Genomic DNA, 27,048 nt, shown 5'->3' with positions numbered 1-27,048 from the left:
CGTGAAATAGGGGAGTCGGTTGACAGCCCTCGCGGGTGTAGGTGATGTCTAATGCCTTCTTAGGGCTTGGATAGTATACTAAAGTGTGTTTCCGAAATCAGTAGTTGATGATCCTGAGTGATCAGCCAAACTACACTTCCACTAAGGAAAGGCTATACGAATGGAAAGTGGGTTCCCGCATGCCAGAGTGGAGTTCTACTTACACACTCTGGTTTTCTGGATGCCTGTTACCTTTATGTGAGCGTACACATGACCAGTAGGCAACGCCCTTACATCAGATCGCGGGTCCAGTAACTAGTTAGACAGTGGTGTTTCACTGAACGAAATAGTCTTGGCGAGATGTAATTACAGCAGACAAATTGTTTGCTTCCACGGAAATTTTAGTGTTGCGTTTTTGTGAAACTTCTCCCCTTATTGACATTGACTGCGTCTGTTTTTTCTGTGGCGAGTATCAATAGAAGTGATTAGGGCCCAGTTGGAGGCGGTGCAGAAACTGTTAGCAGTGAACATATTCCAGTCCGACATTCTTATTGAATATTTGAATAGTAGTCTGGATATTTGAAAGTGGCTAGATTGCTTACAGGGCATTTTAAGTACTGACTTTGGAGTATAGAAAAGTTTAACCTTATCTCTCGGGGCAAGGCGAGGCTGACGACCCTTAGTTAGACTGATTTTACATGTGCAGCAGTGCAAACAATTAATCCGGGTCCGCAAATAAAAGTGTCTGATTAAATACAGGGTTATTACAAATGATTGAAGCGATTTCACAGCTCTACAATAACTTTATTATTTGAGATATTTTCACAATGCTTTGCGCACACATACAAAAACTCAGTTTTTTTAGGCATTCCCAAATGTTCGATATGTGCCCCTTTAGTGATTCGGCAGACATCAAGCCGATAATCAAATTCCTCCCACACTCGGAGCAGCATTTCCCCATCAATGAGTTCGAAAGCATCGTTGATTCGAGCTCGCAGTTCTGGCACGTTTCTTGATAGAGGAGGTTTAAACGCTGAATCTTTCACATAACCTCACAGAAAGAAATCGCATGGGGTTAAGTCGGGAGAGCGTGAAGGCCATGACATGAATTGTTGATCATGATCTCCACCACGACCGATCCATCGGTTTTCCAATCTCCTGTTTAAGAAATACTTCTGCTTTAGCCTTCTCCGTAAGATTTTCCAAACCGTCGGCTGTGGTACGTTTAGCTCCCTGCTTGCTTTATTCGTCGACTTCCGCGGGCTACGCGTGAAACGTGCCCGCACGCGTTCAACCGTTTCTTCGCTCACTGCAGGCCGACCCGTTGATTTCCCCTTACAGAGGCATCCAGAAGCTTTAAACTGCGCATACCATCGCCGAATGGAGTTAGCAGTTGGTGGATCTTTGTTGAACTTCGTCCTGAAGTGTCGTTGCACTGTTATGATTGACTGATGTGAGTGCATTTCAAGCACGACATACGCTTTCTCGGCTCCTGTCGCCAGTTTGTCTCACTGCGCTCTCGAGCGCTCTGGCGGCAGAAACCTGAAGCGCGGCTTCAGCCGAACAAAACTTTGAGTTTTTCTACGTATCTGTAGTGCGTCGTCACCATATGTCAATGAATGGAGCTACAGTGAATTTATGAAATCGCTTCAATCATCTGTAATAGCCCTGTATGTGTGGAGCTTTACTTCGCGTAATTTGTCTGACGCGCCGCCGATCGCCAAGGTTGTGGGGGGTTATGGGCGTTGCCTCCAGAGCGATCTCTCGCCACGCTACGGAAGGTACGTTTCGTTATCCCTCGCCCACAGGCTCATTGGTTCAAGCCCGTCGCGCGGAGTGGCCGCGCGGTTTGAGGCGCCATGTCACGGATTGCACAGCCACTCCCGCAGGAGGTTAGTCCTCCCTCGGGTATGGGTGGGTGTGGTGTTCTTAGCACAAGTTAAGTTTTGTGTAAGTCTAGGGACCGACCACCTCAGCAGTTTGCTCCCTTAGGAATTCACACACATTTGAACATTTGGTTCAAGCCCTTCTTCAGCCTGTCCACGTATTTCCAAGGTTGTTCAGATTACGCTGCAGAAATTTCGCTGGGAAGCCCATACACAACCTCCACACAATCCTGATCTCTCCCTATGCGATTTCCAAATTTTTGGAGCCCCGAATAAAGACATTTATGACCGTCGGTTTGTTTCGTACGAAGAGGTGCATGCCTGGGTAGTCGTGGTTCAGTAGGCGACCGCAATTTTTTTTTTTTTTCCCATGGAGGCATTGACCGTCTTGTCTTACGGTAGGATAAATGTATTCATAGATACGGCGATTACTTTTGAAATAATAAACAGTTCACTATTTCCACACGTCTCGTTTTCTTTTGACTGCTACTTATATTCCATACGGCCGCCTGGTAGAACCACACGTAACCTAATTTTGAAAACTAATAACCTTGGGAGTTCCAAAGACACGGGAAAGCCTGTCACCATTGGTTGTGTGAAATACTAGCACAGAAACCGCGGCGAAGTATTAACTGTGCATTTAAAGCTTGTCAGTGTGTCACACTGTGTTCATATTTGGGAAAAATCCACTTGAACAATTAAAAGCTGCAGAAAATTGGTATAAAAGTTCTGCGAGGTTAGAGACGTCTTTTAAAAAATCCAAATGCTTGGGCTCGTGCAAACTAATACAGCAGTTTCTCTGATCGCACTTGATTCGCATGGAATCTCTGTTCTTACAGCGATACTTATGGAATTATTAAGACTCCAACAGGCGGTCACAACTTGGTTCCATCTCACTGATCACATCGTCGTATAAACACAGTTAGAATGATTACTTCGAAATGCTCACGGATGACTTATTTTCCCAGCCTTCTGTACATTACATCGACGTCGTCGAGACACGCTACCTTACCTCTCTAGAAAATCCGCCATCTTTCTTCAGCTGTATTTTTCATTAACAACTTGAGGTACCATTTTAGCACTCTAAATTCGCGTTATGTTGGACTTTTGGAAATCTAAAAAAATACAAATTTCTATCAATTGTCTCTTTGCAGGTACTAAATGCAAAAAGAAAATGTTAAAATAATTATTTTGCAATTTGTATACTCATAAGAATTTCAAGTGTTGGTAAATAAAATTGACCTCTGATGTTAAAAAAAAGCTAATGTAAAGGTCACTATTTGTACTCAATATAAAGTTGATAAGCAACTAACGGCAACCAGATCGCCACAAATTATTTTTACAGATTTGTGTAGGCGCGATCAGTTCGCCGATCAATAATTTATGAAGTTGGAGTAATCTACTTGGCGAAGGCTGGTGTCTAAATGATTATGAAGTAATTTCAATAATCAGCACAGAGGAATATTCTTTTTCTGTAGCGCTTCATCCACCTGCGCGCCCCCCCCCCCCCCCCCTTTCGTCTCCTTCCCAGCACATGTAAATAATGTCAGCTGATGTTAAGACTCGAAGTGAGAGATGACTGAGGGTCTAGTCAGCACGTGACTTGAGCGGTCACGTGTGCTTGTGAGTTTGGTCAGGGAGGCCGAGCGTACAGGGCTTCCCTCCCTGAATCGACGAAGCCACACCGTGTACCCGGTGGTCACGGAACCTTTCCTCGGCGTCGTCTGCAGCAGCGAAAATTTGAGTTGCAAACTGGACTAGGTAGTCGCTTCGTTATTAGCACTGACGACTTCCGGGTGTGTCACAGAGCTTCACCACTGGTACGCACTCTTGTAGCAACTTTGGTCAAAGAACGACATTGGCGCAGTGGCTGCTGTTACTTGCTTTAAAATATCATTTTATAGTTTTGCTACAGCACAGTTTCGGCAGCGTAGACATTTTCAACTGTTAGAAATACATACCAGAGGTAACATCGCTAAAATACAAACGTAAAACTTCCATTGGTTCTTCGGCTGAAAGAAATTACATGATATATCCAATAAAAAAGCTTATTTACATTACGATTAAAACTTACGTTGCCCATACGTCGTTAAAATGCAGTTGAGTGTCATGGTTTTGAAACTGAAGTGTTATGTACATTTAAAAAGAATAGAAGAAACAAGAATACCAAAATATGTACTGGGATGGGAAACTGAAGCAAGATAACGATCCATGACTACCTGGCTCCAAAATGTACAACTGATCATGACAAGACTTGGTACAGAAGTAGTTACTGCATAATTTGGTAGAAGTTACATAAGATCGAAATACATGAACATCCCGGAAAAAACAATGTTCAGTACTGTTGCTGATATGCTAAAATTTGAGCTATTGTGGAGGAGAAACAGCTCCTGTATTGAGGAAATATCAATCATAAATTAAAAAGTTTCCGGCATACAATAGAAAATATATAGTAAAACATTTTATTACATTAGCAAACTTCAGAATAAGCATGAGTTTGTCTTGAGTAGCTGATACGTAACACAACATATGCACGTGTATAGCGTACTGCTTTATGATCAGCACCATCTCACGGGCAGCTAGTCAGAGATAAACTTAAGCAGCACGAAATCTTTGCTGACGTACGAAACTGACATAGTGCATGAATGGATGACAGGAAGATACAGGAGGATTACTGTTCCTGTAATCCATGTGCAGGGATCGTTGGAGCGTCAGATTTACGTTTCTTAACACACAAGTAACTAATGGGTTGTAATTATAAGTTGCAGTAATGAAATGTGATAACATTGTCACAATTTTGCTTCAGGTCATACACTAGAACAAATAAGACTGCTACTACTGTAACATTTTTTCGTAGTTTATGGTTGTCCAAGTTTCGCTATAATAAGACTGTAAACAAGCGCTTGTCTATTTTCCTTATTAACAAAAGCAGCTTTGGAAGGCCGTTCGGATAAATAACTTTCAACTGACGTTTTTATTTAGACGACTGAGGGTCTTTTTATTCATTGTAACGATAACGTTTGCATAGGATATTGCTACCAGAATCGTATTTTATTTCGAATGCTTCATGAATTCTCGATCACTGAAATTGCTCCAGATGCACTAGTTTCTTAATACAGGCAGTCTTAATTTCTGCTTCCATCGCAAGTAGGCGCTACAGTATCTACACATCCTATAAATTAAAGTCCCGCGCCGCGTTTTTTTGTCTGTATATAAAAGTTAATCCCAGGAACTAATGTAGTGGATTGTTACGGTTTTCACTAATAACCTGCTTCACGAGGATGGTCTGTGTACACATTTTTTTGGCGCCACGCCAGAAAAGTCGTCGAGCTGTAGATACTTCGTGCCAGCCGTGCGAAGCCAGGACTGGTCACTCGTTGTGTACTAAAATGATAATACATGTAATACATATATTAGCGCCAAGAAAAACTAGCGTTCTCGAATATGTGGGAAGTAAGAACTGAACTGAAAAACCCCTAAGAACAAAGCCAGGTTTTCTTTAGGCACAAAAGCGGAGCAAACGCATTTATTTCTCAAATATGGACATAAAACAGTCAACTAGTTTCTGAATGAGCTCAATGTTCAGTATCCAATGAGTTTGATGTGAATTACATTGCAGTGCCTCTGTTATTCCGAATTAAGATGCAAGGGTCCTTCGAACATGCATCATAATTCGGAATACCACAGGCACAGCAATATATTTATCCGCCGACACCGGGGAAGCTACTTTAAAGTAAAATGTCTCCTGTACGGGAATGACCATAACGGATGTAAGAGTACAGTTGCAGATACATTGCTGACGACATACGGAAGTCTGGGTTTGGCCGTAAGTCGCGCTTGGGAAGCCAAATGGTAAGGCGACAACTCGCGATAAGCGGGAAATCCGGGTCTGAATCCCGGTCTGGCACATTTTCACTGTAGTCATTCCATTATACAGCTGATGGTTGTCCATATTTGCAACTGGAATAAATTTCATAAATTACCTTTGGTTCCTCTTCTGCCTACCATATCCCTCCAGACTAGAAGCAACATCATGCAATTCTTTACTAGTTGATTTTTGGAACCGTGTAAAATACCGCAGTTCTGTTTCCATCCAGACGAATTGTAAAAAAATAATCACTGACTGACGTATGGTCTCTTCTCATAGCTATGTTAATTACAGACACAATATAAAGTTCGCTTTTTCAAGTGCTACTAAAGTAATTCGTGCAGTTAGTATCTGGGCTCTCTGAGGCTAATTCAACCATGTTTCGCTTTCGAAAATCCGATAAATAGTATCGAAGAAACTTCAATATTTGGAACTTTGTAGTTATCTGCTTTTAATATCAGATTCCTGTCTTATGCGGAAGTTCGTGTTACACGCAACTGTCGCGTTCACATGATGGTGTGCTTTAGCTTGATGCAGCCGTGAGTATCTCATTACAAATTCGGAGAAATTCAGAACACTTAAATTTAAAACGGATGCTAATCACTGTTGACTGTGTGCTCGAACCGATACTCCAATCAGAACGCAGTGGATATGACATCTAAGGCTGATACACCAGTTACCTCTAGTAACCTCGAAAGGAAGGTTAATGTTGAAAACTTAACCGGTTTGTAAAACAGGAACCTGAGGTCAAAAAATAAAATAATTTCGCATGAACGAAATTCTAAATTATAGTTTAGATCACACACACATCGTAAAATTACATTAGCAAGAGTACAAAAAGGCATAGCAGAACGAAAGGAGTCGTAAATACTTCCATTAAAATTCCATTTGTCATAAAAATATTAAAAAATCCCACAGTTTACTGCAATAAGTTTTCGGATGCTGTTTAAAAGACTTCTGACTGCAGAAATCGCTTAGACACCGTCTAACACGCTCTAACAATGAAATTTTTAAAATCCTCTTTGGTTGTAGTAACTTGTGCATTGACTTCATCTTTGAAATTACCTCAAAGAGGAAAAAATCTTTATATCCAGCGACACGGAAAAAGCTAGGTGAGCGTTTTTCTCTGGAGCTACTATGTGGATGGTCAGAATGTTTATTTCATTAGCTTCACTCGTTGCAAGCTTGTCGCTGACACTCAGAGAAATGTTTCAATACCCTTCAGACAATAATGTTCTTGCTCTCTAGTTTTAACTGATGTTATTGGACATCGTCTGTCAGTATACTTCCGTATGTATACATACAATTTCATGTTCGTTCTGCAGTCTCTGCAAGGAAATAAACTAGAATAATGTATCTAATCTCTCTCGGTTTGTGAAAAACTTTCTTAAAAAGAAAAAAGTAATAAGAACTACAGAAAGAATAGAAAGCTCCTCTGGCTCCCTTTCATATCGGTATCGTAGCGGTGCAACTCTCTCTCCTCGTTATTCGATCTGAGATATTTCCTTATTTGGGTATGAAATCATGGATTTCCACATCAGACAAATATAGGTTGACTATTCAAAACTACTGATTCTAAGTTCTAAATTTTCGAAGTTCTTAGATACTGTTTGTCGGATTTCGGAGAGTGAAGCACGGTTGAAATAATCTTTGAGACCTAAGATACTAACAGTTGAAATTACTAGGGTTATATTAACACGTCAAAACCGATGTTACAGCAGTTCATAACCAATAAAAATATGGTGTGAATTCCTTCAGCATTATTTGGAGTTTAGTTTAGAAACCTAAGACAGTGGTCTTATTCAGAAGAAACGACCGCCGAATACATATTGTGTCATTGTCACACTAGAGGTGTGCCGTGTGTGTGTGTGTGTGTGTGTGTGTGTGTGTGTGTGTGTAAATTACGTTGTTTTTGTTGCTCTTAAATAGTAATGCCAAGACACGTCCATCATCTCCTAAAAGTGAACTACGGAACAATAGGACGACGACGGCCTACTACTACTACTACTACTGATGTGGACTGACAATGCAGCCAGTCCACAGTGACGGGTAGCCGAAAGAAAGGCACACGTACACACACGCCGACTGGCGTGAAGTCTGGAACAGGATAACTATTGATTCTAATAAGAAAAGTATGCAGCTCCTCGAATACTTTATTCTTTGTTGGTTTACAACGTTCTTCTTGAGACATTTATACGATAACTCTCAAACTAGGTAAGGCTAATGGCGCCTTGCTAGGTCGTAGCCATGGACTTAGCAGAAGGCTATTCTAACTGTCTCTCGGCAAATGAGAGGAAGGCTTCGTCCGTATAGTCGCTAGCAATGTCGTCCGTACAACTGGGGCGAGTGCTATCCCGTATCTAGAGACCTGCCTTGTGGTGGCGCTCGGTCTGCGATCACACAGTGGCGACACGCGGGTCCGACATGTACTAAATGGACCGCGCCCGATTTAAGCTACCACCCAGCAAGTGTGGTGTCTGGCGGTGACACCACAACTACTACTACGAAATATTAATCCTCGTCCAGAGACCTTTAAATAGGTGCTCTTTGATCTCCCTAAATCTTCTTCTTAAGTTGCCAATCCTAAGATTGATTTGCAGCAGCTCTCCATTCAGTGCGATTGTCGGCCAGCCTCTTCAATTCCGTGAAACTTCCGCATCCTACGTCTTGCATTATCTGGCTTATGTACTTTCTTCTAGGTCTGCCTCTTGCCCTTTTGCCCTCCACAAGGCCTTCCGTTATAGTGTGGAGAAGACTTTCATGTCTCACAATGTGTCCCATCCATATATCTCTCTTCTTCTTGACCGTCTTCCAAAGAACTGGAACTTCCTCCGCTCTCTGCAGGACTTCATTTGCCATCCTGGCCGTCCATGGAATTTTTAACATCCTTCGCAGACACCACATTTCGAATCCTTCAATCCTTGTTCTTTCGTCCTCTCCAAGTGTCCAGGTTTCGCTGCCGTAGAGAAGCACACTCCCAACAAAATTCTTTATTAACCGCTTCCTTAACGACAGACTTATCATATTTGATGTGAGGAGTCCTTTCCTTTTATAGAATGCAATCTTTGCCTGATTTATTCTACTTATTACATCTTTCCTACTACGACCATCTGATGTTATTCTGCTTCCCAAGTAGACAGTCTTGTATTTCTTTCAGCTTCTCTCCATTCAGCCTTATATTCGTAATTGCTTGATTATTTTGTTTGCTTGCAACTAAGATTTTTGTTTTTGACTTATTAATTTTCATGTTGTACCGTGTAGCAAGAGTGTTTTCCATTTCCTCCAACACTACTTGTAATTCTTCCTCATTTTCCGCTAGGACAGCAATGTCATCCGCAAAACGCATCCTAAATAATTCAGCCGAATTTCATGATTCAAGTGGGACTCCGCTATATATTCTTGGGCAGTATGAGCGTCTGCTCTGTTTTTAATCACTTGGAACTCGGCGGCTCGTTAAATCTGAATATTTCATTCAACTATCCAACTACCTGTATTTAAGTTACACAGCTGTTTAAAGTTCGTTCTATTTTTCCTTTTATATTTACATGGCTACCTGCTTTTGCGTTCAAATGGGAATACTTCGGACAGTACATGCTTGACTTCTCTGAGCAACTACATGGCTTAGAATACCTTCCGTTGCGCGACAATTTGACAAGGAGAAAAAGTGTAGAGAGCTGCATGGTGTTGCCGATTTCAAATCCTATCTCGCCATTTAGTTGCCAGACGTCTTTCTCGGGGCGTTTCTCTACTCATTATCGGCTCATTAGAAATTTCAGGTTCTCAGTCGTATACGTAGTTAGTTTGATGCATATAGCGGGATTACTGATTAGTTAATACATCTCCATCATCTACAATTGGTGGGCGATACAGACGGCTGTCGTCTGTCTCGGCAGCTGCGCAGGCAGCTGCGCAGTCAGCGCGGCAGATTGCTAACCACAGGGGCCCGGGTTCGATTCCCGGACGGGTCGGGGATTTTTTTCGCTCGGGGGCTGAGTGTTGTGTTAGTAGAAAGTGCGGATGTCGGCGAGCTTCACATAATTCGCCAGACTACGGTTTGTGAATGTGACGAAGACTTAGCTGCATAAATTTATGATTGATGCAACTGAAACTTTCAATCCGTAATATTACGCAAGGTGTTAGTAAATTAAAATTAAAATGAATCCATATGATCGCACTAGCTGTTTATTGTAGTCCTTTCAAAGACTCCACGATCGGTTCCTCATCTTAGAGGTGCATCCTCAGGTGCATTTATGTATAAAAGCATTACAATCATTGTATAATAAAAAAATCGTAAATGAATCGTAATTCTCATCAGGTACGAAGTGATAAATTGTAAGTAATGAATATGCAGATTGACTATCAACATCATCATACATTACATTTGTAACAAAAGTTTTTAAAGTTCACTTAGGATAACGACATTTAGCAATACCTACGCAGAATAGCATTGTGATGAAAGTTTAAGGTTCAAAAACTTTATCTATGATTTCTTATTATACAAAGATTGTAATTCTTTCACACAGAAATGCACCTGAAGATACACCTTTAAGCAGCGAAACAGGTCGTGGGTCTTTGAAAGGGCTGCAGTAAGTAGTTAATGCGTTCATATGGACTTTCATTGGCTTTAATTCTAATTTTCTAACACCAGCTAGTGTAATATTATGGAATGAAAGTTCAAATTCCATCAATCGTGTAGTATTTTAGCTGTGGTTGCCCCACCGATAGAGTAGTGTGTATTTAAATACAGATTTCATCGAGTTCGACATTGTTATTTTGAGGTAACGATGTGCAGTAGCACTTCTTGATTGAATAGTCTCACTTTGCTTATTCTTAATGCTTTCTTCGGATAAAATGAAAATCTTACATGAATAAGTCTTGCTTTCGTCTTCCGCACAACTGATTTCATTTTTCTTTGTAGTTCCTGCAGTTATTCTGTGTAACTTTGCAATTCATACGAATATAGTCTTAAATAACCACCATAGAGCCATTGATTGGTTGCTCTTCAGATAGTATAGTCATCCAATGATCTGTGAACGGCCACTGTAATCAACGATGAACTAGAATCCTTTTCTATTTCCATTAAATAAAATAATGAATTTCTTGATATTTAAAGACCTAGTGGAAGTTGTCATTTGTAGTTTCCGTAATATATTCCTACAATAGTGCCCAGACAGTCCATAGACAGGTACAGTTTTCAGAAATTTCTAATAAACAGTGAATAATTTACTAGATTTCGTTCAATAATTTCATATTACTAGTTAAACCAGAGTCTAAACAGCTGCAAAAAGTAGGTAACTGTAGGGCGACTCCAGAGGCGCAAGCCATCTTTCGTTGTATTCCAAACTATATTTAAAGGTACTATTAACGTGTCTGTCAACAAAGATAAAGCATGTGACATGGTAAAGCTCTAATGAAGATTAGCGATAGCTCTGAGGAATTCAAAGCTTGTGACGGATGTAGCAGCGTATTGTAGGTGAGCTGGCGCCACACCCAGAGATTAAAATGTCTGGCGTTTGTGATTAGGTGACTTATCGGCGGAATATCGAAGCTGATAACAAGCGCCTCGGTGACGAGTAAGCAGTGATGCATGAGCGTCCACTAGTGTGTGCTGCCTGCAATGCTGAGAGAGGAATACAAGTACGTACGGTGTTGGTGACACTTATTTCTTGTTAGGACGATCGAGTGAAAAGGAACGGACAATGTACGTAGTTCCGTAGCTTCTTTTCGTAAGTTCATCGATAACATTCAGAATGTTTTGCTAGTAAGCATGTAGTGGAAACGTGTTCGCTAAACAGGTTTCCGTATTCTTGTAAGGTATCCAATATACGCTGTTTAAATTATGTTTGGAAATTTTAGTAAAAATATATACTCCGGTATTCCTACTGATTGTGACGTATAGCTGTGCTTTTATTTTAAGCAATGACTACTATGGAGACTCCGAATCACAGAAACGGCTGTTAACAAATTTGTTAAATTATAAAAGGTTAATTTTTAATTTCTTCGTTCCCAGTAAAGGCTGCGCGTTGGGATGAACAACCAGTACAGACGCTGACTAACCGTGATAAACAGCGCGGAGTTAGTATTTTATCAAATTTTAATTCAATATATTTAAAAATAAGGCTTTCTTCTTACATATTTGGAATGTTCCTGGAAATGCAATCAGTAATGGTTTCTGCAATTTACATACGATTTTGAGAAACATTTTCGGTAGTATTTTGGTGTACTTAATACAAATAGCCCTTTCACTTCTCAGATGTTTAATGAGTAACGATCTAGAAACGTAATATAAAGCTTCGTTCCTAAATTTACCTTCCACAAGAATGCTGGAGAGAGTTTTTCAGTTCCAGGTTTAAAGCGAAATATGAATATTCAAGGCAACATGTAAAAAGATACGCAAAGGATTTCTCCCCCACACTTTTTGTAACTGGGTTGAATGTTGGTTTGCTGCTTTGGTACTGCTTAGTAACCTGGTAGTGGCCCCGAAAACGCTTGTGTGTGTTGTGGATCGATGAATAGTTTAAAAACAGCTAGGGCAACAGCTAGGGCAATTAATTTCCGCATACAGGTGGACTCTGAAAAACTGGGATTATGTAATGTGGTCCACTGATAATGCTAACGGTAAAGAACCCTATAGGGAGACCGAAAGCAGTGTATTCACAGATTAAGCAGATTTATAGCTAAAGTGCTCTACTTTGCTACACGTTAATAACTGTATCATTCGTCGGCTTATCCACTTTTAATCGCAAATCATTAGTACAGAATTCTAGTAGTTCCTCAGTTAACTGAGTGAGGATGCGTTCCGCAAGTAATTTGTTCAACTAAATACGTTATTGAAAGAGAATCCTCAAATAGTTAGAAACTCGATAACATCGGCTGATTCGTACTTGATCTGTGAAGCTACGTTGAAAATACACTGGTGTGCAAAATTAAAGCAACTAACCGTTATTTCCCCGTTCTGCGTATAATTCATGATATAATCATACAAACTGTCAACAGATGTTCGTACGATCGTGTTCTGCACGGAAGGTGGCATTCCGGTCAACGGACAACCACGCCACCGATGACGTCAGGGTATCTATCAGGCGGGGTAGTGTTTACCGGGTAGTCCTTCATCCACAACCGCTGTGTACACGGTCACAGACTGTGCAGTATGGCACAGAGAAGACGCCTACCAGACACTGTGGTGGCGGGCTATAGGAGAAATGGAAGTAGGACAGTCGCAAACTGTTGTGGCCCTATGGCTTAATGTGAATCCTTCTGTTTCTTGGACGTGGCGGCAGTCTAGAGAGACCGAAGCTGTATCCCAAAGACCAGGGCGGGACCGACCGTGTGTGTGTGTGTGTGTGTGTGTGTGTGTGTGTGTGTGTGTGAGAGAGAGAGAGAGAGAGAGAGAGAGAGAGAGAGGGAGAGGGGGGGGAGGGAGGAGATTGTTGTTCGGTTGTAACGGCAGGACGTACCATCTTAGTAGAGCTCGGCAATTGGCATCGACCCCGCAGCATCCACTGGATGTGTTGTACCGAGGCAAGAGGTCTACAGAAGGCTTCAGGAGAGTGGCCTTTATTGTCGGGGACCTGCTGTATGTGTACCTCTGACGCGTCTTCACAGAAGGGGAAGTCTAGAGTGGAGTCGTCGGCGTGCCACGCGGACCGTCGAACGGTGTGCCTATTTTCTTTTCACATATAAGTCCAGATTTGGTCTGGAGAGTGATTCTCGACGGATTCGCGTCTGGAGCGAACATTGTGGAAAGAGACAGACATCGAGGAGGATCCCGAATGGTGTGGAAAGGGATTATGTGAACCGCACGAACACCTCTTCACGAAATTGCACGGCTGAAACGGTAAGGTTTAACTGATATCAGGTATCGTGACGAGATCTTGGGACCTCGTGTGTGGCTGTTGCTGTGGGCCCAGACTTTGTACTGGTGGAAGATAATGCTCGACCTCGCAGAGCACAGGTGGTTGATGTTTTCTTGGAAACGTTAGATATTGCACCCATGGCGTGGCTTGCTCGCTCTCCCGATTTGAATCCCATACACCATATCTGCGATGCTCGAGGAGACGGGTTGCATCACGTCAGCTTCCACAGAATGTGTGTGCAAATCCGGTAACTTGGAAAAAACGAACAACATTTTTGTTTACCGTTACGCGTGTTGCAGTTGTTAACGTTCTCTATTCTTTACATTGTTTCTACTTTACTATGATCTGTGTATAATGTTTTGTGACAAAATTAACGCAGCGTTACAAAATTCTCGTTTGTTGCTTTAATTTTGGACACCAGTGTATATGTAGCACTGACTGTTTATGCCTTGCAAACCTGATGAAAGTTATTTTAGCGGTGCTAGAACGCATTTACTTTCAACATAATGTGTACACAGCGCCAGTTAAATGCCCAAACAACACAAGCGACCGCTTGGGGCACAACACTCAGGTGCGAAATTTGTATGCAGGTTGTCATGATTAATATCTAAAATTGACGGGTATGAAAGTATATGACAGAAACAAAAACGTTGCAATATATGTGGATTTGCACATTAGATATTCACGAAATAAATGCAAAGTTATGGTTAGGAGCCGCCACCGACATTAGTATCAAACATTATCGTAGTTGGTATAAATCTATATGAAATGTAACTTTCAGTTCCTATCCAATCTGGCTCAAATACCACTCAAAGCGTCCCTTAACAAGAAAAAACTCGGTAGGTTCCATATACAGTTTCAATTTACCACGGAGCTTTCTCCGCATGAAACATAAGACATACACGGTTAAACAGCATCTTAAGTATAACATGTGAATATTATATATCTATAAATAAAATTTGTATTGTCTCGCTTTGTCCAATGGAAAGTAAAGTAATTTGTAAATAACAGAATTTAAAATTTCCTTTATTAAACTAAACAATTACACAATTTTTATATTTTTACTCTTTCCAGTTTGATAGCACATTTTTTATTAAAGCGAGAACAATACGATAGGTCTAGTTCATTCTACTTTGACTAAATGCTTTTAAAGCTCTTAGACGTACCTTAAATGGAAATCGTTTCTTTTTTAATAGTTGGCCCTAAAATAGGATCCAAAACTTTGTTACAGAGGAATGTCTATGTAGTTCTTGCTTTAAAGGAAACACAGTCGCTTTCCACGATAATTTGGTTCATATTTATTGTTAGAGGTCGTACCAAGAGCTAAAGGAAAGACAAGTGATGTATGACGGGAATTTTGTTTTTAGGGGGAGGGACAGGGCAGGGTTGTTAAATTATTTGTCGCTTGTGGGAAAAATGTTCTCGAATTAGCCCTGTATAAAAGCTATAACGTTCCACTTTCGAAGGAATAATTTGAACTGTAAGCTCCACTTTTACATGCGCGTCGTTTCCCTCTGGGATATACATATAAATAAGTGTGTTTAGAATGAACGTCCCCAACTTAGTCTGAAGTAGAGAATAAAGGAAGAGAACGAAAAAGGTTTAGCTGACAGACTAGCATTTATGTTCCGTAATTTTACTCTACTGCTTCCTAAGTGTGTAGAACAAAATTATGCACTTGTTTTGTAGTTTAAGAAAAACACGTGTTGTGTCCAAACGGCATGTCGGAGCAATTACTTACTGCCATAATTTTTGTCCCCCTCTTTTCTTAACAATGAGAGTTGACACAGTGTTCTAAAGGACATCACCACAAAGTTCGTGCTGACAACGGTACACGTGCTTTCCATTCCTCACTTCGGATGTTAGGTTTCGAAATATCCATAATGCTAACGTCAGTGTCGTCCAAAATATACATCTAACACTATTAACAAAGTCCGCGCGAATGTGTTAATGCCGCGAAGAAGCTGCACTAAGTTAGGTGAAGTATTCGTCCATTAGGTCAGACTTAGGTGAGGTAAAGTGACACACTCTTCCTCTCAAAGGCATTGTTGATGCAAATGTATATGTATATGTATATGTGGTGACTGCAAAGAGAGTAACAAGTGTCACAGGTGATAGCAACATAAACATGATCTCATCGGTGAAGAGTAGCAAACAACGTAAAGAGGTTCCAAAAGTTTAATATTGCCAATAAGGACTGGCTTAGTTAAGATAACTGACCTCAGAATTTTCAGGCCTTATCAAGATCAGTCCTACGTCCCAGCGGAACATATTTGCAGGTGGACAAACAGAACCTCTGATCACAACTAAAGTGTTCGCACGTGCGTAGTTAATTCGTACCACTGATGACTGCAATTTTGTTACATCCGATTAATAATTCTTCCCCTTGTTTCCAATCAAGATACGGCTTTATGTACTGCAGACGCCCGAAGGAGCTAATGCACTCTACAGCCCACTTCCTACAGAGTCCTCGTGTATTCAATTGGTCCTTTCAATACTTATCAACTCAGTTCTTCATGCTCATACATAACTTAAAGTATACTGGTGAACAAAGCTTGAGGACCAAAGTAACTTTCGCATGATGTGACACTGCCAGGTAATATAGTTCGCTGAAACTGCTATAGAATAATACACGAGGTAACTAAATAAAAGTGTCATTCTTGTTGGTCTCATTAAGCATTTCTTTCAAAGACAATAATTATATTGAAGTTATCGCGATTTATGATGGTCCCCTCGGCATTTCAAAAAGGTACGGCGTTCATGCCTCAACTAACTACCTGGGTTAGATTCCCAGCGGGGTCAGTAATTTTCACCTGCCTCCAGATGACTGGGTGTTTGTGTTGTCATCTTTATTTCATCATCATTCATGAAAGTGGCGAGATTGGACTGAGCAAAGGTTGGGAATTTGTGTGGGCGCTGATGACCGCGCAGTTAAGCACCCCACAAACCATCATCATCATCAACTAGCTACCTCATGGTTGTAGGCAAAATATTGTTCCAACATCTCCATTTTTATCTTTGGAAAACTTTCCGGTCCTAGGAGACAGTCAGCATAGTTGTCTTCCAGTACAGTAGATAGTGCGAAGTCTGTTTCGGACAGTACATCAGAATGGAAAGATTCATCATTGGCACTTGAGTCATGCTTGAAAGTAAATTGTAATCTCTTAAAGACTTTTTCTCATATCATTGCGAGATTTCTTGGTTCCTGTCTTTCAGGTTTTCGCCCATAGAAATTTCGGGAAATACGGAAGCGTCCGATCCCACCAGTCTGCTTTGACCCATGACGTCACAAATATGGCGGAAACGACCATAAACCAGGATTCCAATATGGCGCATATAAAGTTGGTATGTACACGTTATGAGGACGAAAATACATCGAAAAACACACACTTCCCACAAAAAGCTTAATTACACTAACGGGAAAAGCGCGGGAAATGGTGTTTTTGGGTGAGGGCAAACTAAATATAAACAAATTTAGACACCCACCCCCATACAAAACCACACAAAACGACGAAAAGACCGACATCACAAAACTCCCCAAATACCACTAAACACAAAATCTGGAATCGGACACTTCGCTTGACCTATATAGCTCAACAGCAGATCCCGATCCCATAAATTAGGATCAAGCACTTCCCGTGGCCTATATAGCTCAAAAACATCTCCCGATACCAATATCAACACACACACACACACACACACACACACACACACACACACACACACACACACACACACATTGGGATTGAACACTTCCCTTGACCTGCGCACTGTTAATTTTATCCGTCCTATCCATTCCTGAACAAAAACAACAACCGATTAATTTTATTAAAATTACCACACGATGTACTGCGAACAACACTAAATTAACCTTCACACAAAATCGTTAACTCACCGAAACGAATTCCACTACTAACACAGCCGACACTCTAACAGTTCTGGATAATAGGCAAAAGCAAACTGAGCCCATTACACCACACAAACGAAAACCCTGAACATACCACCAGTTAGCACAACAAAGCACAACACGACGACATCTACAAACATGCCACACTCACACACCGAACTCAGCGCCGTCACGACGTCACACACGACAACACCCTTACGTCACGGGTCAAAGCAGATGTGTGGGATCGGACTCTTCTCTCGACCCAAATTTTGTTGCGTGTGGGCTGTTGTCCAGATCTTTCTGTGACGTGTAATTGAAAGACCAAACTTACCAATAAACAAGAGAGACATGCATAAGAACACTCAAAGAAAATAGTTGCCTCAAAACTGTTACATGTTCTGTAACACCCAATACGTCAACTTAGAAAAACATCCTTTCCTGTCTCTAAAGAAAAGTCACAAAATTAAAAATTGCAACTGAATAACAACAGTAGTAGTAATATTCATAGAACATGCATTACACTAGTTTCTATTTCTGACACACACATTTAATAGCTCATACAATTATTTTTTAAGTTCACTGCAGAAATTTCCCAAAGCTGGAAAACAAACTTTCTTTTACAGAAAAGAAAGACACCTCATTAAAGAGCATCATGGGATCCTCACAAATACTATACTTTTCATAGTAGCTTACCTGCATTCCCACTTTCTTATTCATTATTAGACTTACTCCTGCATTACCCCTATTGTAATTTGCATTAATAACTGTTTACTCACCTGACCAGAAGTAATGTTCATCCTGTCATTGAACTTCACGAACTCCCACTGTGTCTAGCTTCAACTTATCCATTTCCTCTTTTAAATTCTGTAAACTACCTACCCAATTAAGGGATTTAATGTTCCATGCTCCAATTAATAGAGTGCCAGTTTTGTTTTTCCTGATGACATCCTCCATAGTAGTCCCCCACTGGATATCTGAATGGGGGACTATTTTACCTTCAGAATGAACTCTAAGATGATACAAAAAAGAAGCACCATGAGATTGACCAAGTCAATAATGTGTAGGTCAACATCTGACCATTATGCAAGCAGTTGCTCAGATAGGCATTGATTGGCAGAGTTGTTGGATGTCCTCTTGAGTTATGTCAAATATTGTCCAATTGACATGTTAGATCATCAGAACCTCGATATTGTTGAAGGCCCTGTCCACAATGTTTCAAATGTTCTCAACAAGGGAGGGATCCAGAAATCTTGCTGGCCAAGGTAGGGTTTGACAAGCAAGGAGATGAGCAGTAGAAACTCCTACCATCTGAGGCAGGCATTATCTTGCTGAAATGTAAACCTACCATGGCTTGCCATGAAGGACAACAAAATGGGGCATAGAATATCAGTTGTCTACTACTGTGCTGTAAGGGCACTGTGGACAACAAGCAGAGAGATCCAGCTTTGAAAAAAATGGCACCCCCACACCATTAATTCTGGTTGTCAAGCTATATGATGGGTGACAGCCAGGTTGGTATCCCACAGCTGTACAAGGCATTTCCAGACACTTCTTTGGTGGCTACTGGGGCTCAGTTTGAACTGGACTTGTCACTGAAGACAACTCTACTCCAGTCAATGAGATTCCAGGCTGAAGATATGTCTGGAGACACCCCAGACAGCAGTGGGATTCCAACCTGACTGCTACCCATGATACAGCCCAATTGTCAGGCTGGGGTGTGATTTCTTTTCATAGCAGGATCCCTATGGGTATCATTGCAGCACCCTTTTGGCACAGCAGTATGTCAGTGATATACTATGCCCTGTTTTGGTTTCCTTCATAGCAAGCCATCCTGGGATTACATTCCAGCAAGGTAACATTAGTCTGTACAAGTCGAGAGTTCCTACTGCATGTCTTCATGCTTGCCAAACCCTACCTTGGCCAGCAAGGTCATCGGATCTCTACCCCAATTGAGAATATGTGGAACATAATGGGCAGGGCCCTCCAACCAGCTCGTAACTTTGATAATTTAATGCACCTGTTGGACACAATTTGGCAGAATATCCCTCAGCAGGACATCCAACAACTTTGTCAATGAAAAGCTGAATACCTGCTTTCATAAGGGCCACAGGTGGATCAATGCACTATTGACATGCTCAGTTTGTGAAGCTCTTTCTCTTGAAAAAATCATTGTCTTTCTGAAATTGTAATCATGTACATCATACCTACTGATTTCCATCCCATTTGGTTATTTCCTTCATTGTGAATCTTTCCCTTTTTTTTCCTCTTGGTGAATTTCACCAAACAGGATGTTGTTATTAAATCATAAAATAGAACTGCATGCACTCTGGAAAAAAATAGCAGTTGCAGTGTCCCCTTGCTTTCAGACACTGACAGCACTAGCACAGCAAGGTCATGTTGGATAATGTTAAAATGTCCATACTTCTGTCTGCAACTATTTAAAAGGCTGCTGCCCATCTTCATCACGAACTATGGGTTAATGTGGTCTCTCCACAGATTCCCCTCTGTTGTGGTTGCAGCTATGTTACAGCTGTCTGTGATGATTTCTGTGGGGACCATTCAGTGTTTTTAAGTTGTCATGGCTGATGGTAACATACAGTGTCAGTAATATACTGTTGTTAGGCTGATTTTGCCATCCTAAATAATTACAGACTGAATGATTGTAAATGGTTAATGGCTTGGACACAAGTGCATGGTTAAATACAGCCAATGATGTGTGCTTTAGTAGCAGGTCAAATTAACTTAAAAGACCATTGTAATATCACTTATTTCAAATCACTGGTGTCTCAGTAGCAGCAGCAACTGCTGCTTTTAGGAACTTATAGTCTAGAATGTTGTTCTTCATTCTAACAGGCCAGTGCTCCCTTACAGGTTGCCTGCAGTACTGTAGCCTCTTCTGCAGACAGTTTACTTCACTTTTTCACAACATATGCATGTTGATGTGATAAGATGGGTCACTGTTTAAAACGCAGTATGATATTGCTAGTCATACTACCATACTACACTGACGTTTTCAAGAAGTGGGTAACAATGAAATGTTGTTTTGAACTGAAACGGGTAGCATTGCCTAAGAAGCTGACACATGCTGATCCTGTTTGATGACATAGCATTGCAGCTTCAAAATAAATACCAAACAGAATAAATTGGCTGTGACAAATCAAAATTTATGCAAAACTGAGAATTTAACCTGGGTTTTCTGCTTATTGTAGGAGTTCTCATAACCATTGGGCTACCTGAGTATGCCTTCAGTCTCAACTCAACCTTTCATTATTGTTCATGTTAATTCCTATTAGTTATCAGCAATGAAATTGGAGGTTATCGAAAGGGCTATGTGGGAATAGCTCTACTGGGGAAATGAATTTCATGGTGTCATGGCTTACGTTGCAGTGGAACTGAATTGAATTCATGGAAATTAAAGGGAGATGAAACATAAAATCCAATAGGATTATGCAATGGCATGAAATTTCAGTATTTCTGAATGGTTTCAGTAATACAGGGTGATTCAAAAAGAATACCACAACTTTAAAAATGTGTATTTAATGAAAGAAACATAATATAACCTTCTGTTATACATCATTACAAAGAGTATTTAAAAAGGTTTTTTTTCACTCAAAAACAAGTTCAGAGATGTTCAATATGACCCCCTCCAGACACTCGAGCAATATCAACCCGATACTCCAACTCGTTCCACACTATCTGTAGCATATCAGGCGTAACAGTTTGGATATCTGCTGTTATTTCTTGTTTCAAATCATCAATGGTGGCTGGGAGAGGTGGCCGAAACACCATATCCTTAACATACCCCCATAAGAAAAAATCGCAGGGGGTAAGATCAGGGCTTCTTGGAGGCCGTCCAGAACTTTTCCCTTTGCACTAACACCCATTCTCTGTAAACTGTTTATACCAACGTTTAATACACCACCTATCAGGAGTTTTAACACCATACTTCGTTCGAAATGCACGCTGAACAACTGTTGTCGATTCACTTCTGCCGTACTCAGTAACACAAAAAGCTTTCTGTTGAACGGTCGCCATCTTAGCATCAACTGATGCTGACGCCTAGTCAACAGCGCCTCAAGCGAACAAATGTACAACTAAATGAAACTTTATAGCTCCCTTAATTCACCGACAGATAGTGCTTAGCTCTGCCTTTCGTCGTTACAGAGTTTTAAATTTCTAAAGTTGTGGTATTCTTTTTGAATCACCCTGTATTATTTCATGTCATTGCATTTCATTGATTTCATCTTGGATGACTCAATTTAATTTGGGTGAAACTTTCAACTGTAAGATTAATACCTTAACAATGTAATCATAAGACATACATGGTGCCCTTAGTAGTAATAGACTTCTAATGGTCTGGAAATACAGTTGTTCATTTTATAGACAACAGTAGTGAGATATAAATTGTATAAAAATGGCCCAATTTGGAAAAAAAAATGTTGGTAATTTTTCTGATTCTCGTGGAATTTCAGCATGTGAGGCTATAACCAATAACTTCAAAGTCTCAGTAAATCTAAACAAATTGTAATTAGTGCATGATATGACCAATTTTTTTTTTAATTCAACTACTAGTTAATCTGTTGCATCATCTTGTTCTTCTGACTCATCAGTAGTCTTAGAAACGTTCTTACACAGACTAGGCATACTAATTTAGGGGAATATAGTGAAACTACTGTTAATGAAATGATTTTTGTTAGCCTTTCCAGGCTAAGGCTGATATTTAGCATAATAGCTCTTACTCACATGAGAGATCACCCCTGTACAATAAAATCAAAGCTTAACAAATTAAACACCTCTAAATGGTGAAAGCAGTGTCTTGTTGAAAGGTTTGCTACAAGTTCTGTATGGTTATGAACTTTCAATATGCCCTTAACACACAGAACATGTTGGAAATCAAAAGGTGTTTTATATAGTTAAAACACAGTAGCATAAAAGAACAGAATCTGTTTGTTCACATTATTAATGGGTGTACGCACCTGAGTTAGCTTGGGATGTGTTTTGTGATGATTATGTTCAGCCTATATGGCTACTTAATCAACTGATACTTGCACTATCAGTTGAAATATAGAGCTGCAATGTAATAAAGAAAGACAGATAACATTAAGATTGGTGCTGACCTTTTGTTCTGTCCTAAATATTCTTTTTCAAACCATATGTTCTTTACATTTGGTTAACTCTTACATCTGTTGGTGGTTTTCTTTTTAGTCAATTCTGTTCAATAATTTCTTAAAGAAATTTAAATTTACATACTTGCTCTATTTTGTGTGTTTCCATTTTTATGAATTTTGGTGCTTTATGATATCATATTTCCATTCTTGGCGAATCCTAAAGTTTGCTCTGCTGCTTTACTAATTTGTACCTGGAGATCATGACAGCCACCTTTTTTCTTGTCTCCTCCTTCTCAAAATTTTTCTTTATTCTCTATTGTCTCTATTGTATGATTAGTTGTAGTGGAGTTGTACCTGATCACCTTCTGGGTTTTCTCTCTTGTTTTAGACAGGAAAAATTGTATTTTAATCTTCAAGATAATGACTGAACAATAATCCCCATTTCTGATTACTTTAACATTCATAATTTCCATGATATTCCTTTGATTCGGCTGGGCTGTGTGTTCCAGATGAAATTCAGGTTTTGATATGGATATATGAAAGTTTTGCATTTTCTTGGTAGTTTGTGAAAATGTGTAGACATCAATTTTTACTGGAACATTTTACACACATCGATCAGTCTTCCACCATTTCTGTTAGGTCTTAAGTGAGCTGGATATTATCCTACAATGTTCTTACACTTCCTTGCCTTCCCATCTTGTGCTTTGAAGTTGCCAAGAAGCATTTTAGCATTGTTCTTAGGTATGTTCTAGGGTTCAGATCATAATATTCCAAAATGTACTTATTTTCTGCAGATTTCTTGCATTTTCATTTACAGGTGCATAGCAGTTTATAAGGGTATGGTTTTTATTCTTGCCCTTTATGGTTAACATGGACATCCTTTCTGATGTGGACTTAAATTCTCTTATACTAGTTACAGTTTTTGGTTATGTAAAATTCTCCTCTTACAATGGTGCAATGTAAGCTTTTCTGCTTTGTAATCTGGATCACCAGATAGTGAGCCACCCTGCCATGACCAGGTCGTTGTTGTTGTTATTGTTGTTGATAACACTGTACAGTGTCTTTTGCAATGTTATACAATAGTTTGCAGAATTTAAATGTACATTAATCAGACAAGTTTCCTTAAAGAGAATGAGTTTAGTCCAAAACACATTTCTCATGAGTTACCACCACCACCACAACCACCACCACGAGTGAGCTTATTTTTTTATACTCGGGATTCATTCCATTATTGAATAAAGAGTTACCATTTATGGGTGACTACACCTTTGGCAGCACACATACTTGTCTATAGCACATGTGAAAGGCAATTAAACAGCTTTACACTGAGTTTGTTGCTCAGCCTTATACAACTATAATGTTAGTACTCTGGTTTGGCAGTCTCTGTTAACTCTTCTTACTCACTTTCTTTAAATGAATTGTAACTTGTGTACAGCAATATACAATATTACTGACACAACATTACTGCTTGTAAACATAACTGAAGACATTCATTAACAACTCTTAACCACAGGTGGTTCATTTGGAATTATAATTAATGAAATTGGGCAGTACTTTAGTCATCTTTGTGAAGTGATATTGCCTGAGATGAAATATTAAAGGGACAGCAATATGCTTCACAAGTGAATTTGTTGTACTAGCCATTGTTCAGTATTATTAATAATGGAATTTAGTCATTAGAGCTGGCAGAATGTCCTATTTGAAAGTGTTAATGTGAGTCAAAAGTATGGTCTTCCATCGATCTCTGCTTCTGTCCATTTTCATCTCAGGTTTTATGTTTATCTCCCCTATCTGTTAAAACAAAATTTACTACACATTCCAAAATAAAGGATACCAAAACCAGCACTACCAACTGCCAAGATGGTGTCGTTGAAGTTTACAAAGATGTGTGCTTGAGTTCTGCAATTTCCCCCAATTTGAGAACCAAACTCGCTATGTAGTTTGGTTGTTCTGGTCCTAAGACTGTTTCTGCACTTACTGCCAGGCATCAAAGTGACTAATGTAAGATCATGATCACTAAAGAAACACAAAAATAAGTCTCAAAAAATTACGTAGAGGTTGTTTCAACTTAGTTGTAACATTAATACCATAACAATGCAGTGTTTTTGATAAGGTACTCTGAACATAGAATACACCTATTTCCATTATATCTTTTGAGAATTTTCACTCTTCACTGCTTCTCTAGGATTAAAATTAAGTAACATTATTGATGATCTAAGGACGAGTGTTCGTCTTGTATATTTTTGGAAGAACCAATAACCATTGAGTCCATTTGACTTACAACCGTACTGTTAAGACAGCTTTCATAAATGTCTGAAATTTCTTGGTATAGCTTCCATAAAGTTTTCATACCTGAAAATGGTAGGCCTAGTATTAAATTCGGATGAAATTAGAAACTTAACCATGAATTTCTTCTAATGGTTATTACAGTAAAAAGTCAAAAGGTTTGAGATGTTAAATTGTTTGTATGTTTAATCTATTCACCTCATTTTGTGCCAAAGTAATTCCCTTACATGTCTTTGGAATGGACTCTCTTATCTCTGAAACTTGCATTTAATCTTTAACTCATTGTTTTGGGAATCACTGTCTGCTCACAGGCAAAATACAAATTTTGAATTTTTCTGTTTCTACGTAAATACATCTCAAACAATTGTATGGTGTATGTTGCAGGGTATTGAGTACCACAATTTTTCCTGATGTTTTTTATTTCTTTTGTGAATAAAGCACCTTCCTTACTCAACTTCCACCTTTCCTCTGATGATTCCAAACACTTGGGCAGCACTCGGACTGGTTGCACAGAAGACCTTACATGATTTTCACATCTGTGTTACACCTTACCACAAATCTTCACAGTCCTCTCTTTGGTGTTCCAGCAACTGGTTATGGGTGTCGCTTCTCCTTTGGAGCTATACCTACATATTTAAGGACATAAAAGAACATGAAAATGCAACAACTGAGTCTACTTTTTCTTTCTATGTGGGTGGAGGTACAACACCCTTCTTGCTGTTAGAGCTAGAGTGCTATAATGGTCTAAGTTTTTCCCAGTGAGCGAAAGTTGCTGTGCACCCATTAAGACACATTCACAAATTAAATTTTTTTCCATTTTATGCAGTTTGTGATGATGTCCATTTTTTGCAGCATGGTGAGTCCTCCAGGATACTCACATCAGCGTACAGATTCTATGAGCTCTGGTCATAGTTCTGGATCAGACTTTGGCCGCAGGCGTGTTACAGTGAAACCCTTGGATGAACCAGACTCTGAAAGTGAAACTCCAGTGTACAAGAGGTGAGTCTTAGTGAAGTTTGATGTATGGTATTTCTTTTAACGTAAAGATCTAGTTTCACATTGCCACATACGTGTATTTCTTAAATCGTCAGTGTAGCCAATACCCATATTGTACTATTTAGTAAAGCCTTCATCATTACAGGAAGCTGTTTCTTGTGCAGTTCTACAATGCAACAATATAAAGCATGGTCATTGTCATTACTAAGTGTACTATTACTATTAATACTACTATTTGTTTGAATTAGTTTTGGACTGTATCACTTAGTTCACAAAAATAACACACAGCTTCATAGGTTGATCATTTAGTCACATGATTTGTTACATATCTTTGAGAGACAGAGAAAATGGGGAGGGGGGAGAGTCAGTTTAGTGCTAATGCTTTCAGAGAAAAGTGACACCTTTTTATGTTTTTTAGAAATGAGACAACATGGATACTATGTTTGCAGGAAAATTATCATTATTGTAGGATGCTGTTTTTGTGGTTCCTATGTAACTGTTGCTTGACTTAGGTGTAGCACTAGTTCCTAATTAAATTTAAAGTTAAAATTATTGTCTTTTATGGACCAGAAAAATTGTTTGCACTTAAAATGTAGTGTGTTACTGTGTCCAAAGACGGATTTGCTGCATCTCTCCATGCTAGCATATCCTGTGCAGTTCTCATCATCTCTCCATAACCATATTAACCTGCATCCAACTGAGCCTGATAACTGTAGTCAAGCCTCCCTCCACTTGCAGTGCCTGATTTCTTAATCTGATTCCTCTGCGGCATCTGATTTAATTACACTATGTTCCATTATACTTGTCTTACTTCCCTGTTATTTATCTCATAAACCCTTTTCAAGATACTACCCATTCTATTCAACTGATCATTAAGGTTCTTTGCCATCCCTAAAATAATTAAAATACAATCATTCCATTTCTTCTCAATGAACTGTAATTCTCTTTTCAAATTTATGCTTGGTTACCTCCACTGCTTGCCCAAAGTACATATTGCATGACATTGGGGATAGCTACAAGTAGTTTCCAATCTCTTTGCTACTATTTCTTCCCTTTCATGTCCTTCACCTCTCAAAATTAGTCTTGTGTGGGAAAAAAAAGTGGCAGATAATGTTCTGCTCCTTGTACCTTACCCTGGTACCTTCATAATGTCATAGAATATATTCTAGCCAACATTTCC

The 27,048-nt window shown here is 39.7% G+C and overlaps 1 protein-coding gene across 1 annotated transcript in view; it reads left to right on the top strand.

The window, feature by feature from the left end:
* LOC124722137 (neurofilament heavy polypeptide-like) overlaps positions 1–27,048 on the top strand; it is a 314,285-nt gene that overhangs the window by 236,370 nt on the left and 50,867 nt on the right. The window contains exon 3 of the mRNA XM_047247344.1: positions 25,725–25,871. Coding sequence (XP_047103300.1) covers positions 25,725–25,871 — 147 coding nt within the window. The remainder of the gene's footprint in view (positions 1–25,724; positions 25,872–27,048) is intronic.

The sequence above is a fragment of the Schistocerca piceifrons genome, chromosome X, assembly GCF_021461385.2.
Source record: "Schistocerca piceifrons isolate TAMUIC-IGC-003096 chromosome X, iqSchPice1.1, whole genome shotgun sequence".
NCBI lineage: Eukaryota > Metazoa > Arthropoda > Insecta > Orthoptera > Acrididae > Schistocerca > Schistocerca piceifrons.
This window is presented reverse-complemented; position numbering and strand designations above follow the sequence as displayed.